The sequence below is a fragment of the Lampris incognitus genome, chromosome 5, assembly GCF_029633865.1.
Source record: "Lampris incognitus isolate fLamInc1 chromosome 5, fLamInc1.hap2, whole genome shotgun sequence".
In the NCBI taxonomy this organism is placed as follows: domain Eukaryota; kingdom Metazoa; phylum Chordata; class Actinopteri; order Lampriformes; family Lampridae; genus Lampris; species Lampris incognitus.
The window spans coordinates 69,568,302-69,585,311 of NC_079215.1; the positions used below are offsets into that span (position 1 = coordinate 69,568,302).

Sequence of the window (17,010 nt, forward strand, 5' to 3'; positions counted from 1 at the left end):
GACAACACAACACATCTGTATGAGGCCAGACAACACAACACATCTGTATGAGGCCAGACAACACAACACATCTGTATGAGGCCAGACAACACAACACATCTGTATGAGGCCAGACAACACAACACATCTCCCTGAGGCCAGACAACACAACACATCTGTATGAGGCCAGACAACACAACACATCTGTATGAGGCCAGACAACACAACACATCTGTATGAGGCCAGACAACACAACACATCTGTATGAGGCCAGACAACACAACACATCTCCCTGAGGCCAGACAACACAACACATCTCCCTGAGGCCAGACAACACAACACATCTGTATGAAGCCAGACAACACAACACATCTGTATGAGGCCAGACAACACAACACATCAGTATCAGGCCAGACAACACAACACATCTGTATGAGGCCAGACAACACAACACATCTGTATGAGGCCAGACAACACAACACATCTGTATGAGGCCAGACAACACAACACATCTCCCTGAGGCCAGACAACACAACACATCTGTATGAAGCCAGACAACACAACACATCTGTATGAGGCCAGACAACACAACACATCTGTATGAGGCCAGACAACACAACACATCTGTATGAGGCCAGACAACACAACACATCTGTATGAGGCCAGACAACACAACACATCTGTATGAGGCCAGACAACACAACACATCTGTATGAGGCCAGACAACACTGAGCTGCTGGGTATCTTTCAGCTCCCTGTAATAAGTGAAGTCGAGCATCATGCTGGCCTTCACCATGCCAGTAATCAGCAGCCTCCTCCGTGTCTACTGAGCTGGTGTCCATCTTCCTCTGTCTGCTAACATAGAAGGCCATTTTGCTTGTCCCAGGATGAGAGACAGACAGAGAGCAAGAAAGACACAGAGACTCAAAGTCTACAGGTGCAGTTTTCTTACATATCCACCTTATTCCTAGCCCCCATGATACCTTGCGTGAATTATGGGCACGACTTCCGGCGCGTCGTGTCGCTGAACCGGAACCGGCATTCTCCATGGTAACGGTACGCTAGCTGTCTTTCTTGGAGCGATTTGTACGACGTGTCCTTCCCTCGGGATGTAGCCGGCCAGAGGAGCTGCTGGCGTGGGACGCCGCCTCGCGCAGCTCACACAGGCGGAAACAACACCACCTCTGCCGTCCGTCATAGATGGTGGGGAAGATGGCGTGAAGAAGCGGCCTCGTAGCACCTACGGTCGCATTTTTAGCCGTTTTGTTGATGGTGGTCTGTGATGGTCTGTGATGGTGAGGCGGTGAGCAGGGTCAAAAGCTCGGAGGCGTGTCAGCATCTGCACAGCAGCAGACAGGGAGCGAGCTGCACGTGTCTCATCAGGAGGCCTGGGGCCAGCATGAGTGACAGGTGACCCACAGACGGCGGGCGCTCTTACAGGGGTCTCTTACATTCCATGGTGTTTTAAGCCCCCAACGTACTCTTCCGGGCAGCGCTGCATGGAGGGCACGCCCCGCCCCCTACAGTTTCAGCCAATCACAGCACTGGCGCGAACCCGAACCTAACCCTACCCAGTGCAGTGATTGGCTGAAACTGTTGGGGGCGGGGAGTGCCCTCCATGCAGCGCTGCCCGGAAGAGTACGTTGGGGGCTTAAAACACCATGGAGCTTCTCTTATAGTCAGGGGGCCAACCCTGAAAAGTGCTTCCGTTAACACTTTTGTGGCCATGTTTGGTAGAAGCTGTCAACATGTTTTTTTGGTAAGAGGGGACCTATAGAAGATGTTCTAGGGTGGTTGACATGTTAAAAAATATATATATTGTGACTTTTAGAGGCCATCTCAGGCCTATTTTTCAGATTTCCTGCTCGAAATATCATGCCCACAATAAATATAGAATCTCTCCCCAATCACAAGGGCCATATACATAATCTTGGTATCAAAAGAAAGCTAACAACAGTGAGATGGTTGCAGAAGTGTCAGAATCTAAATGCATGTTACTGTGTCAGAGAAAATAGAGCTAGACCATTAAAGAAAGTTAAAAATTCAATTTCCGCCTAAAAGAAAACATGTTTTTAGAGTGAGTATCAGCTTGGAAACATGAGATAGTAGCCCAAATAATTTAGGAATCATGATTCCAATGTATGATAGGTACTTGTGCCAAGTTAAAGCATAGTAATGTGATACAGTGCAATACTGCACAGGTTTTAATACTGTAATGTCCAAGGGGAAATCTAGATAATTCTAGAGGTGACCTTTAGTGCTAATGCTATTTGACTTTTTTATGTTGTACTTTGACAATACACTTGGATATACCATGATAACACAAAATATTGATGTGGATTACTATTACTGAGAATCATCTTCCCAGTAATGGAACCATTGTATGTAATATATACAAAATATAACATAAATAAAAACTGAAATAATAACATGAATCCAGTGTTAGGGTCGGAAGGAACCAGAGCAACTCAGGGTTTAGGCATGTTCAAGCCCATAGGCGTGTTTATTGGGAACAGGGAGGGGAATTTGCGGGAAGTGTATGGCGCAACTAGAATTCTGGATATGAGATGTGTCACTGACTATGTGTATGAGTGCAAAGCGAGTGTAGTGCATGTGTGCAGAATGGGAATGTTGGAAGTGTTGTTAGTGTGTGTGCAGGCTAAGGCGTGAGCCCGGGAGACGAGGTGTAGTCGAGGCAGCGTGGGGCACTAGAATCCCGGGGTCTGCGAGGACACTCCGGGGGGGCCCAGAGGACAGGCCCGGGAATCCGAGGGGGCACAGGAGACACTGAGGAGGGGAGAGACACAGGGTCAGAATGGCACGACAACTGGAAGCACAGAAAGGTAGGAAACGTGGTAAGTCTAGAATCTCAGGTACATACCATCAGGACCTAGAAGGCACTATTGACTCTAGGTTTGCTGGTTACAGATGAGCGATCTGTACGCCCATGCGCCCTCGGTGCATGTGCTGATGTGGAGGGATGAGCAGCGCACACAGGAGATCTCGCTGGTGATGTGCTTTTTACTAGCGGCCACACCACAACATCCAGATCAAGATCTGTTTCTTCACCGTTAGTCTCTTAAATGTCATTGGAGTTCTTGCACCAAGCTGCACGGGCACATCCACATGCCCCACTGCAATACAGTCCTCTTCTGCGACAGAGACAATGTCTGGTACTGCACTGACTTCCACTTTCCTTGCATCCACACACTGTCAGCTGTAAGCATGTGGCTTGTACAGGTTCCTTGATAAGAAGCTTGGGGACCAGCATACCACTCATCATGTGCCAACCGCAATTGATTGGTGAGGGCAGCTGTGGATGTGTCACTAGTGACTGTTTCCAAACCTTTGTTTGGTAGTGGGCCCTCATGATGAGCATTGACAATGCATCTTTAGCTGGTGGTAAAGTATCAACATTGGCTTTAAGTTTCCGAAAGAGAGCGCAGCGAACTTCTTGTATAGAGTTGCTGGTTGACTTAAGGTCATAGAGCTTACATACGAACTTTTCTGCCAAGGATAGAGAAGTGGGACTTGGTACTTCATCCTCACCAAAGTTGTGGAGAAGATGAAGGTACGTGCTGGAACACTTTCCATGCTGTCCTTTTTCCGACTCCGGTGAACTGGCTTGTAGTGTCACATCCAAGTGATGGCATGAAATGCCAACAGACCATCGAGCATCTCATTTGGCAGTTTGATATCATGAACTTTGATGTAGCGTGGTTTCTTAGCTGTTGCTGCTTTCATCCAAATGTCTTGGCTCAGTTGGTTTGCAAATACAAGAAGTAACAGCAACACATCTGTGTCTTGGCACTGAATGATGAGCCTCTGATACCCTTTCGTTGTTGCATCAGCTGCATGTCCAGGCAAGATCCTGGTTCTTTGATTGTTTAGTTAGTTGTGTGTCTGCATCATACATTTCTGGTGTAGCTGGCCCATGAAATTTTGGAGGGGGCTTCTGTGATTCCATTTTAGCATCTTGAGCTCAAACATCCCTGATGGAATTGAGAGTGACTTTGATCTGCCTGATTTCAGCTTCACTTTGGGGATTTGTTCTTGAGGTTCACTTCGTCTGAAAGCTGCAGTCTGGGAGGCATGAAAGGTTCCTTTCCCATCAAGGGTTTCTTCATTAATGTCGATGTTGTCATTTGCATACATGATGTATCCAGGGAGCCTTGCATTGACAAAGTTTTATGGAATAAATACTCTACCATTGTCAAAGTATCGCTTCACAGCCTCGTTTCCTATAGCAGTATCTGTTCTCAGCACTGACTCGTTGCTTATACTGTGCCCAGCAGCATGAAGTAACTGCACTAAGCCCTTTGAGCGTGTAGCTCGGTGTACTGCAACTCCAATTCCAATGTGCTTTGGTGTTGGTCTCTGTCCACCAGATGCCAGGAACACAATATCTTGAGCAATGCTGAGTAGCTTTGTGTTCACGGTTTGTTTATCCATATTTTCTTAGTCACCATCATCAGTGCATAGAAGTCGTAACAGCAGGTACAGACTCTCAGGCACAACTTCTTCTGCATGGTGCTGATCAATCCCTCCAATGACATCATGTCTTGGGGACTCCCTGATGTCTGCCTTGATCTTTAATGACACCCAATACAGCCAACTCAGTATCTCATCGTCACAACTAGCCATACTCGTTCCTTTAGTGTCATCTTGGGATTCCTGTTCATCATAGGTTTTGGAGAGCAGCCTCAGCTGTCATTTCAGGAAATATCATTAAGGGCTCAGTTGGGCTCAGTGATTGCACAAATAATGCTTTCCCTTTAAGCCATTTGTCAAGCTTTGTCTTGAAATGATGACATTTGTATATTCCTGGTTCTAAGTCAAAGCCTTCAATAAGTTCACAGTATCTTTCCCAAACTGTTTTCAAAGAGTATATTTCACCTCTGGTAAGGCCAGTTCTAAGCTCATCTGCCACATTGTCGAAGCAAATGGCATATGAATCTGCTCCTGAGGTAGTGCTTTGGTACTTCCTGGAGAATGCCCTGTAGCAGATAAGATGATATTTGCCCTCCGCGGCAATCAAGTCATTGACTCCTGCAAGCCTGCATCTCAATACTGTGTCTAGCCGAGCTAGGTGAAGAATATTTTCTGATGTACGTAAGACTTGAATGTTGTGAAGGTTTTCCTGAGGCTTATCCTTCTGACAAAAAATACATTTTTCCCAAATGACTGGAGTAATTGGACTTCTAGTGGAATGAGGGCGGCTTGCAGGTTCCAGTGTGTCCTTAGTGTTTTCAAAGCGCCGCTTAAGACGATCAATGACAACGGCATGGGTAAAATCAGCATAGCTTGTCTTGTGCCACTGGATCTCTTTGGCTTTTGTGTGCAGGAACTCCTGAATTCGATCTAGAGTATCAACATATTCTACATCTTTGTATTTTACTCGTTCACTTGCTCTAAGTGTAATGCATTTCAGTCCATCCTCAGATGCTTTTCTTAGCAGTTTATCTAGCCTGTTTTTCCCATAGTCATGTTGACAAATAAAGCATTTTCCCCAATTAATATCATTTGCCATTCTTCTTCTTTTACACACTACGGCTCCCACTGGCTCCATATTGGCTCATCTGAAAGGCAAATACATAGTGTCACTACTCTAGTCTCTATTCTACTTGACCACTTCTTGTGAGGAGAAATAAAAAAGTGGATCACTGCAACATCTTTAGCTGTAGCCTACATTATCTCAGGAGCTGGCTAGCTAACCAGCAGATTTAAACTTCTAGTATTCTAATAAATGCACAATAGATGCTATAGCTATATTCCCAGTACACATGCTCACAAAAACTCATGTTCACATAGTACTCCTTAATTATAACTGTTGGTGAAGTGAAAAATTGGAAATAAAATAATATGAAATGATCTGTGCTTGCTAGCAGATGGGGTAGCTAGCTTGCAGATGGAAAACTGTTTAGCATAGCTGTTTTTTGGCAACACTTGGTGGTCGAATCTGGAGGTAACTGTTATTTGGTCGTCAAATAACAGACTTAAACCATTTATGATCTCAAATCACCCATTACTTGATAGTTTGGTTTGAACTGTAGAACTCTTCTGTGATTATCTTCACTGTCATTGCTGCTGTTCTTTTGCTGTGTCAAATCACAGCTTTGCTGATCACAAACAGCACCCCCCTGTGGTAGGCTATGATATTGTTTTACCATTAGTTGATTTTTTATCAATAGTTAAGATCATACTTTCACAGGAGATATATTGAGGGATAATATTACAAATTTGCTCAAAATTGCCAGAGCAAATTTTTACTAATTTGGCAGCTTTGTGAAAATAGGTCCGATTTTTACCACTTACAATGATACAATTATAAAATGACAAAAAAAAATCATTTTCAAAGATGTCAACATAGCTAGAACATATGTCAAGGGGTTAAACATGAATACTGAATAGGTCGACAGCTTCTACCCAAAAGCGTCAACTTAAGTTGCAATATCAGTTTTGGCCCCCTGACTATTACGCTCTTCATACGTTTAACAGCAGTGCTTCCGTCAAGAACAGTCAGGGTGGGAAAACACGTGGTGTAAACAAAGCTGGCAAACTAGCGGACATGACGTGACTCACCTGCTGTGACGTCATACGAGTCCCAATGAGTCGGCGTCTCTCCTCACGTGGCCTCTGGTCCCCAGAACACGTGCCGGGTGAGGCTCATGCGGCGCTGGTTCTCATCAGCAGAGGGGTTTCATTTACGTTTCACTTCTTTAGCCAGTTCCTTTTTGCCTCGTGGTCTTGTGGGAGGTGATGGAAAGTGTACCACCGCTGACAGGAAGTCTGCTTTAGTTTCAGGCTTATGATCGAAGCACTTCCGTTTAAGCCGCTCTTTACGTTTCGTGTGGTTGTACAACCACAAACAGCACGTGTTGTCCCCGAGCTCCGTGACCACATCGTATATGTAGCTTAGCAACCTTTACCCTCTTTTTTAAACACCAACAGCAGTAGCGAACACTTCTTCAGCCACATCTGCCGCCGGTCTGTGATACTGCTTCCGCCGAACAACGGAAGTCTTACCCATAATCGTTTCCCCAGGGACCCGCCCCCCCCCCCCCCAAGCAGGTTGAGCTGCTGGCTATAGATACCTTCCCAAAGACCAAGACACTGCAAAAAGTTTATTCATTCCTGTGTAGTATGTGCGATTGTGCAGTATGATGGCATTTATTTCAGTACAGCGTCAGTACAGTAGATACAGTACAGCGTCAGTACAGTAGATACAGTACAGCGTCAGTACAGTAGATACAGGGACAGAAAGCACACTACGTATCAAAGAGCAGGGAAGTTTAGCAAAAACCACACAGCACAGTGCGAGAGGCAACAAGCAAGCAACCTTTTCTCCAGGATATTCCTTCTTTTGTTTTTTTGCACTAAATGCTGCTCCTTTAATTATTGTCACCATTTAACATCAGACTTTGTAGTGTTTATGATACATACTGACTTCATCATTGTACGTCCTTATCTGTAGTGTTTATGATACATACAGACTTCATCATTGTACGTCCTTATCTGTAGTGTTTATGATACATACTGACTTCATCATTGTACGTCCTTATCTGTAGTGTTTATGATACATACTGACTTCATCATTGTACGTCCTTATCTGTAGTGTTTATGATACATACTGACTTCATCATTGTACGTCCTTATCTGTAGTGTTTATGATACATACTGACTTCATCATTGTACGTCCTTATCTGTAGTGTTTATGATACATACTGACTTCATCATTGTACGTCCTTATCTGTAGTGTTTATGATACATACTGACTTCATCATTGTACGTCCTTATCTGTAGTGTTTATGATACATACTGACTTCATCATTGTACGTCCTTATCTGTAGTGTTTATGATACATACAGACTTCATCATTGTACGTCCTTATCTGTAGTGTTTATGATACATACTGACTTCATCATTGTACGTCCTTATCTGTAGTGTTTATGATACATACTGACTTCATCATTGTACGTCCTTATCTGTAGTGTTTATGATACATACTGACTTCATCATTGTACGTCCTTATCTGTAGTGTTTATGATACATACTGACTTCATCATTGTACGTCCTTATTTGAAACATAATAACAACAATGAAAAACAATGAAGATTTAAAAAAAAGTATCAAAACGTATTGTTTGGTCTTAATACTGGTCTCCTGGCAGCAGAGCACAGACAGAAGACAGAACAGAGACAGAAGACAGACAGAAGACAGACCGAACAGAGACATCAGACATCCTTCATGATACATTGTGAGCCAGAGCAAAGCGTGCAGGTCTGTTTGTTAGGGCCACGCTCCATGTGACCACTCCCTTCAACATGACTGGCTGATCATCTACCAACCAAATCCCTTTTTGGACCAATCAGGGAGAGACCTCTGAGTGCAGACAACTCAAAAAACAGAACAACAACAACACAATGCTATTGGTCCAGCTCTGATGGCAGAGGAAGGAGGTGGATCGTCTCTGAAGACTGAACTCAGAGAAATGTTTGAAAACTCAGGAGTCACTTTATGATGGACAAGAACATGAAAACCAAAGACAAGAACATAAGCAGTATGAAAGTAGGACATGTGGCGTTACTAAACACATAGAGCATTGGTCTTCATCTAGACTTTACTGATGCTCGTGAGACGACCCCTAAAGAACACGAGGCACCGTGTGGCACCCAATGGAAAGAGTGAAAAGCAAAAAAAATGAAACCCTGTGGAGATGAAACCAAGACTTTGGGAAAACACTGAAGAGTTTTCAGCTCTGCTGACTTCATTTGAGAACCTAAGCAGCCACCAACACCACTGGCTGTACTTCCTGTTTAGTAATAACATCACTTCCTCTTTGAATATGTCAGCTTTCCTTGTTCTATATACTTCTCCCAGCAGGACAGGGAAGGTTCCTCTGCACCGAGGCATCCACACAGAGCCTGTTCATTGACAGGTTATGAGACACACCACCATCGTCATCATCACACCCTCATCATCGCTACTATCATCATCACTGTCACGTTCACTACCTCTTCATCTCTGGTAAGAGCTGGAGGTGGCCTTTGCTTCACATTCTCAACATCGACCTTCTTCTACAGCCTAAGCCGACCTTCCCACTACCGCCACCACGTGGACATTTAATCTTCTCTCGGCTGAGTCCCTGCTAGCCCCTAGTATCTGTCTCAAACCGAACCATCACCCGAACAAACTGCTTCAGAAAAAAAACATCTGTTGACTGCTAGAGAATGAGCAGGAAGTACAGCATGTTGGAAACTTTACAGTGGCCTTATTCCAGTTAACGTGTTCTAGATACACAGCTTCGTTGCTTTGAGTATTAGTATTCATTGGGTACTTTCTCAAAATTATTGTGTAATAACAATACCTTTCCATAGGTTAATATGCACATTAATAAACCTGAAAGATATCTACGTAAAGTTCATTTCACGGAAAATTGAGAAATGTTTTACCAAAGTGATTTACTTTGACACTCAGCCTCTACTGCTTCTTCTTACTGAAGAGACTAAACCTCTTCTCCTTCTCCTTCTTCCCGGGGCTGGACTCCGTCGGCAGGCTGACGGTGGCCGGCAGCGTCTGGGCACGGTGGCACAGCGGCGTGCTCTGATTACTGTGAGGAAGCTCAGACTGGTCTGCTGAGGCGGCGTTCAAAATGGCCTGAATCCAAGAACTCATCTCCTCCTGTGGGAGAACACCACCGGTTACAGTAAAGCTACAGCCCTGCATCTGCTGGTGTTACTGGACCAGTGTGTGTCCTAAGTAGGTGTGGTGTTACTGGACCAATGTGTCTACAGTCCTGAATCTGCTGGTTTTACTGAACCAGTGTGTGTCCTATGTAGCTGGTGGTGGGGTGAGTGGTGTCTGAGCTCCATCCCAGATGAATGAGAGTCAGCAGGGCTGTTGTATCAGAAACAAACCAAAGAACCTGCTGGAACCTGAGTTGTACTTATTGATGTAGTACTATGTGTTGGTGAAGGTCTTCTACCAGCTTGTTCTGTCATATCTGCTGGTTAGACACAACACCTTCACTTCTTCACACTCAACACTACCTGCCTTCTTCTCCCTCATCTGGCTGCCATGATGAAGATGAAAACACTATGCACCCTGTCATGTTTCCTGGTGAAGTCCTACCAGACACCACCCATCCACACCACACACTGCTGCAGTCTGCAGTGTTCATGGATGAGATGTTGTCTTCAACACACCAGAAAGCTCTAGAGAGCATCTGTTAGCATGTGATTCTGCTGGACTGTAACCTTAAGTAGCACAGATTTCATAGATAATATCAGGTGTTCTTCATTATTCTCTAGTAAAACACTGCGTTTATGTCTTGTGTCTTTGTGTTTGGCAGACAGAAGTGTAAACCAGGCAGGAGACTGTGGAGCTTTCTGGAAGACATAAGACGGAACTGAACCCGGTGACATGAATCAGGTTTCCAGGGTAAAAACGGTAAAACTGGATTTCAAACGATTACATCTCATAAAACTGATGCTGAGTCAGAAGATCAGCAGTAAGGGGAAGTGTGTGTGTTTGTGTGTCATTGTTGAATACATCTCAGCTATTGTGTTTTTATATGGGGTACATCTGAATAAAGACAAATAAACTCACTTCATCTTTGGCTTGAAAGAGATACTCGTTACCATCAGCGACTCTGAGAGAGAGAAGAAATAAAATTCAACTCAGAAACGAAGCATTTATTCATTCAGCAAGACAAAATGAATCTGGCAAACTAGGCGGCACCATCCAATTCCCATTCTGTCCACTAGGTGTCTTACTGTGTTACTGAGAGTGTGCATGAAGGGGTTTACACAACATATTGTCCACTAGGTGTCTTACTGTGCTACTGAGAGTGAGCATTAAGGGGTTTACACAACATATTGTCCACTACGTGTCTTACTGTGTTACTGAGAGTGAGCATTAAGGGGTTTACACAACATATTGTCTACTAGGTGTCTTACTGTGTTACTGAGAGAGAGCATTAAGGGGTTTACATAACATATTGTCCACTAGGTGTCTTACTGTGCTACTGAGAGTGAGCATGAAGGGGTTTACATAACATATTGTCCACTAGGTGTCTTACTGTGCTACTGAGAGTGTGCATGAAGGGGTTTACATAACATATTGTCCACTAGGTGTCTTACTGTGTTACTGAGAGTGAGCATTAAGGGGTTTACCGAACATATTGTCTACTAGGTGTCTTACTGTGCTACTGAGAGTGTGCATGAAGGGGTTTACACAACATATTGTCCACTAGGTGTCTTACTGTGTTACTGAGAGTGAGCATTAAGGGGTTTACACAACATATTGTCCACTAGGTGTCTTACTGTGTTACTGAGAGTGTGCATGAAGGGGTTTACACAACATATTGTCCGCTAGGTGTCTTACTGTGCTACTGAGAGTGTGCATGAAGGGGTTTACACAACATATTGTCCACTAAGCGTCTTACTGTGTTACTGAGAGTGAGCATGAAGGGGTTTACACAACATATTGTCCACTAAGCGTCTTACTGTGCTACTGAGAGTGAGCATTAAGGGGTTTACACAACATATTGTCCACTAGGTGTCTTACTGTGCTACTGAGAGTGAGCATTAAGGGGTTTACATAACATATTGTCTACTAGGTGTCTTACTGTGCTACTGAGAGTGAGCATGAAGGGGTTTACATAACATATTGTCCACTAGGTGTCTTACTGTGTTACTGAGAGTGAGCATGAAGGGGTTTACACAACATATTGTCCACTACGTGTCTTACTGTGTTACTGAGAGTGAGCATTAAGGGGTTTACACAACATATTGTCCACTAGGTGTCTTACTGTGCTACTGAGAGTGAGCATGAAGGGGTTTACATAACATATTGTCCACTAGGTGTCTTACTGTGTTACTGAGAGTGTGCATGAAGGGGTTTACATAACATATTGTCCACTAGGTGTCTTACTGTGTTACTGAGAGTGAGCATGAAGGGGTTTACACAACATATTGTCCACTACATGTCTTACTGTGTTACTGAGAGTGAGCATTAAGGGGTTTACAAAACATATTGTCCACTAGGTGTCTTACTGTGTTACTGAGAGTGAGCATGAAGGGGTTTACATAACATATTGTCCACTAGGTGTCTTACTGTGTTACTGAGAGTGTGCATGAAGGGGTTTACACAACATATTGTCCACTAGGTGTCTTACTGTGCTACTGAGAGTGTGCATGAAGGGGTTTACAAAACAGATTGTCCACTAGGTGTTTTACTGTGCTACTGAGTGTGTGCATGAAGGGGTTTACACAACATATTGTCCACTAGGTGTCTTGAACTAATGAAGACGTGAGAGCTCGTATCAAACTAATGAGGATGTGAGAGTTGGTATCAAACTAGTGAGGATGTGAGAGCTGGTATCAAACTAATGAAGACATGAGAGCTGGTACTAGTGAAGACGTGAGAGCTGGTATCAAACTAATGAAGACATGAGAGCTGGTACTAGTGAAGACATGAGAGCTGGTATCAAACTAGTAAGGATGTGAGAGCTGGTATCAAACTAGTGAGGATGTGAGAGCTGGTATCAAACTAGTGAGGATGTGAGAGCTGGTATCAAACTAGTGAAGATATGAGAGCTGGTATCAAACTAGTGAGGATGTGAGAGCTGGTATCAAACTAGTGAGGATGTGAGAGCTGGTATCAAACTAGTGAAGATATGAGAGCTGGTATCAAACTAGTGAAGATATGAGAGCTGGTACTAGTGAAGACATGAGAGCTGGTATCAAACTAGTGAAGACGTGAGAGCTGGTACTAGTGAAGACATGAGAGCTGGTATCAAACTAGTGAGGATGTGAGAGCTGGTATCAAACTAGTGAGGATGTGAGAGCTGGTATCAAACTAATGAAGACATGAGAGCTGGTACTAGTGAAGACATGATAGCTGGTATCAAACTAGTGAGGATGTGAGAGCTGGTATCAAACTAGTGAAGATATGAGAGCTGGTACTAGTGAAGACGTGAGAGCTGGTATCAAACTAATGAAGACATGAGAGCTGGTACTAGTGAAGACATGAGAGCTGGTATCAAACTAGTGAGGATGTGAGAGCTGGTATCAAACTAGTGAGGATGTGAGAGCTGGTATCAAACTAGTGAAGATATGAGAGCTGGTACTAGTGAAGACATGAGAGCTGGTATCAAACTAGTGAAGACGTGAGAGCTGGTACTAGTGAAGACATGAGAGCTGGTATCAAACTAGTGAGGATGTGAGAGCTGGTATCAAACTAGTGAGGATGTGAGAGCTGGTATCAAACTAATGAAGACATGAGAGCTGGTACTAGTGAAGACATGATAGCTGGTATCAAACTAGTGAGGATGTGAGAGCTGGTATCAAACTAGTGAAGATATGAGAGCTGGTACTAGTGAAGACGTGAGAGCTGGTATCAAACTAATGAAGACATGAGAGCTGGTACTAGTGAAGACATGAGAGCTGGTATCAAACTAGTGAGGATGTGAGAGCTGGTATCAAACTAGTGAGGATGTGAGAGCTGGTATCAAACTAGTGAAGATATGAGAGCTGGTATCAAAGTAGTGAGGATGTGAGAGCTGGTATCAAACTACTGAAGACATGAGAGCTGGTATCAAACTAGTGAGGATGTGAGAGCTGGTATCAAACTAGTGAAGACGTGAGAGCTGATATCAAACTAGTGAAGATGTGAGAGTTGGTATCAAACTAGTGAGGATGTGAGAGCTGATATCAAACTAGTGAAGATATGAGAGCTGGTATCAAACTAGTGAAGACATGAGAGTTGGTATCAAACTAGTGAAGACATGAGAGTTGGTATCAAACTAGTGAAGATATGAGAGTTGGTATCAAACTAGTGAAGATATGAGAGCTGGTATCAAACTAGTGAAGACATGAGAGTTGGTATCAAACTAGTGAAGACGTGAGAGTTGGTATCAAACTAGTGAAGACATGAGAGTTGGTATCAAACTAGTGAAGACATGAGAGCTGGTATCAAACTAGTGAAGATATGAGAGTTGGTATCAAACTAGTGAAGATATGAGAGTTGGTATCAAACTAGTGAAGACGTGAGAGTTGGTATCAAACTAGTGAAGACATGAGAGTTGGTATCAAACTAGTGAGGATGTGAGAGTTGGTATCAAACTAGTGAAGATATGAGAGTTGGTATCAAACTAGTGAAGACATGAGAGTTGGTATCAAACTAGTGAAGACATGAGAGTTGGTATCAAACTAGTGAAGACATGAGAGTTGGTATCAAACTAGTGAAGACATGAGAGTTGGTATCAAACTAGTGAGGATGTGAGAGCTGGTATCAAACTAGTGAAGATATGAGAGTTGGTATCAAACTAGTGAAGATATGAGAGTTGGTATCAAACTAGTGAGGATGTGAGAGCTGGTATCAAACTAATGAAGACATGAGAGCTGGTACTAGTGAAGACATGAGAGCTGGTACTAGTGAAGACATGAGAGCTGGTATCAAACTAGTGAGGATGTGAGAGCTGGTATCAAACTAGTGAGGATGTGAGAGCTGGTATCAAACTAGTGAAGATATGAGAGCTGGTATCAAAGTAGTGAGGATGTGAGAGCTGGTATCAAACTACTGAAGACATGAGAGCTGGTATCAAACTAGTGAGGATGTGAGAGCTGGTATCAAACTAGTGAAGACGTGAGAGCTGATATCAAACTAGTGAAGATGTGAGAGTTGGTATCAAACTAGTGAGGATGTGAGAGCTGATATCAAACTAGTGAAGATATGAGAGCTGGTATCAAACTAGTGAAGACATGAGAGTTGGTATCAAACTAGTGAAGACATGAGAGTTGGTATCAAACTAGTGAAGATATGAGAGTTGGTATCAAACTAGTGAAGATATGAGAGCTGGTATCAAACTAGTGAAGACATGAGAGTTGGTATCAAACTAGTGAAGACGTGAGAGTTGGTATCAAACTAGTGAAGACATGAGAGTTGGTATCAAACTAGTGAAGATATGAGAGCTGGTATCAAACTAGTGAAGATATGAGAGTTGGTATCAAACTAGTGAAGATATGAGAGTTGGTATCAAACTAGTGAAGACGTGAGAGTTGGTATCAAACTAGTGAAGACATGAGAGTTGGTATCAAACTAGTGAGGATGTGAGAGTTGGTATCAAACTAGTGAAGATATGAGAGTTGGTATCAAACTAGTGAAGACATGAGAGTTGGTATCAAACTAGTGAAGACATGAGAGTTGGTATCAAACTAGTGAAGACATGAGAGTTGGTATCAAACTAGTGAAGACATGAGAGTTGGTATCAAACTAGTGAGGATGTGAGAGCTGGTATCAAACTAGTGAAGATATGAGAGTTGGTATCAAACTAGTGAAGATATGAGAGCTGGTATCAAACTAGTGAAGACATGAGAGTTGGTATCAAACTAGTGAAGACATGAGAGTTGGTATCAAACTAGTGAAGACATGAGAGTTGGTATCAAACTAGTGAAGATATGAGAGCTGGTATCAAACTAGTGAAGATATGAGAGTTGGTATCAAACTAGTGAAGATATGAGAGTTGGTATCAAACTAGTGAAGACGTGAGAGTTGGTATCAAACTAGTGAAGACATGAGAGTTGGTATCAAACTAGTGAGGATGTGAGAGTTGGTATCAAACTAGTGAAGATATGAGAGTTGGTATCAAACTAGTGAAGACATGAGAGTTGGTATCAAACTAGTGAAGACATGAGAGTTGGTATCAAACTAGTGAAGACATGAGAGTTGGTATCAAACTAGTGAAGACATGAGAGTTGGTATCAAACTAGTGAAGATATGAGAGCTGGTATCAAACTAGTGAAGATATGAGAGTTGGTATCAAACTAGTGAAGATATGAGAGTTGGTATCAAACTAGTGAAGACATGAGAGTTGGTATCAAACTAGTGAAGACATGAGAGTTGGTATCAAACTAGTGAGGATGTGAGAGTTGGTATCAAACTAGTGAAGACGTGAGAGTTGGTATCAAACTAGTGAAGACATGAGAGTTGGTATCAAACTAGTGAGGATGTGAGAGTTGGTATCAAACTAGTGAAGATATGAGAGTTGGTATCAAACTAGTGAAGACATGAGAGTTGGTATCAAACTAGTGAAGACATGAGAGTTGGTATCAAACTAGTGAAGACATGAGAGTTGGTATCAAACTAGTGAAGATATGAGAGCTGGTATCAAACTAGTGAAGATATGAGAGTTGGTATCAAACTAGTGAAGATATGAGAGTTGGTATCAAACTAGTGAAGACGTGAGAGTTGGTATCAAACTAGTGAAGACATGAGAGTTGGTATCAAACTAGTGAGGATGTGAGAGTTGGTATCAAACTAGTGAAGATATGAGAGTTGGTATCAAACTAGTGAAGACATGAGAGTTGGTATCAAACTAGTGAAGACATGAGAGTTGGTATCAAACTAGTGAAGACATGAGAGTTGGTATCAAACTAGTGAAGACATGAGAGTTGGTATCAAACTAGTGAGGATGTGAGAGCTGGTATCAAACTAGTGAAGATATGAGAGTTGGTATCAAACTAGTGAAGATATGAGAGCTGGTATCAAACTAGTGAAGACATGAGAGTTGGTATCAAACTAGTGAAGATATGAGAGCTGGTATCAAACTAGTGAAGACATGAGAGTTGGTATCAAACTAGTGAAGACATGAGAGTTGGTATCAAACTAGTGAAGATATGAGAGCTGGTACTAGTGAAGACGTGAGAGTTGGTATCAAACTAGTGAGGATGTGAGAGTTGGTATCAAACTAGTGAAGACATGAGAGCTGGTATCAAACTAGTGAAGACATGAGAGCTGGTATCAAACTAGTGAAGACATGAGAGTTGGTATCAAACTAGTGAAGATATGAGAGCTGGTACTAGTGAAGACGTGAGAGTTGGTATCAAACTAGTGAGGATGTGAGAGTTGGTATCAAACTAGTGAAGACATGAGAGTTGGTATCAAACTAGTGAAGACGTGAGAGCTGGTATCAAACTAGTGAAGACGTGAGAGCTGGTAACAAACTAATAAAGATGTTGCTAGGCAACG

General features: G+C 42.9%; 1 protein-coding gene and 1 long non-coding RNA gene across 5 annotated transcripts in view; one reads left to right on the top strand and one right to left on the bottom strand.

Moving 5' to 3' along the window:
• The first annotated feature begins 2,687 nt into the window (after positions 1-2,687).
• LOC130113313 (uncharacterized) overlaps positions 2,688-17,010 on the top strand; it is a 33,888-nt gene continuing 19,565 nt past the window's right edge. The window contains exons 1-2 of the long non-coding RNA XR_008810276.1: positions 2,688-2,822; positions 10,331-10,428. This is a non-coding gene — a long non-coding RNA (uncharacterized LOC130113313). The remainder of the gene's footprint in view (positions 2,823-10,330; positions 10,429-17,010) is intronic.
• Positions 7,122-17,010, bottom strand: part of LOC130113312 (spectrin beta chain, non-erythrocytic 1-like) — a 126,507-nt gene continuing 116,618 nt past the window's right edge. For 3 of the 4 annotated variants that reach the window (XM_056280895.1, XM_056280898.1, XM_056280896.1), the window contains 2 exons: positions 10,588-10,630; positions 7,122-9,660 (listed from right to left, as the gene is read on the bottom strand). In XM_056280895.1, the coding sequence (XP_056136870.1) occupies positions 9,460-9,660; positions 10,588-10,630 (244 nt within the window). In that variant the 3' untranslated portion in view covers positions 7,122-9,459. The remainder of the gene's footprint in view (positions 9,661-10,587; positions 10,631-17,010) is intronic. The other variant, XM_056280899.1, reaches the window with a different exon arrangement.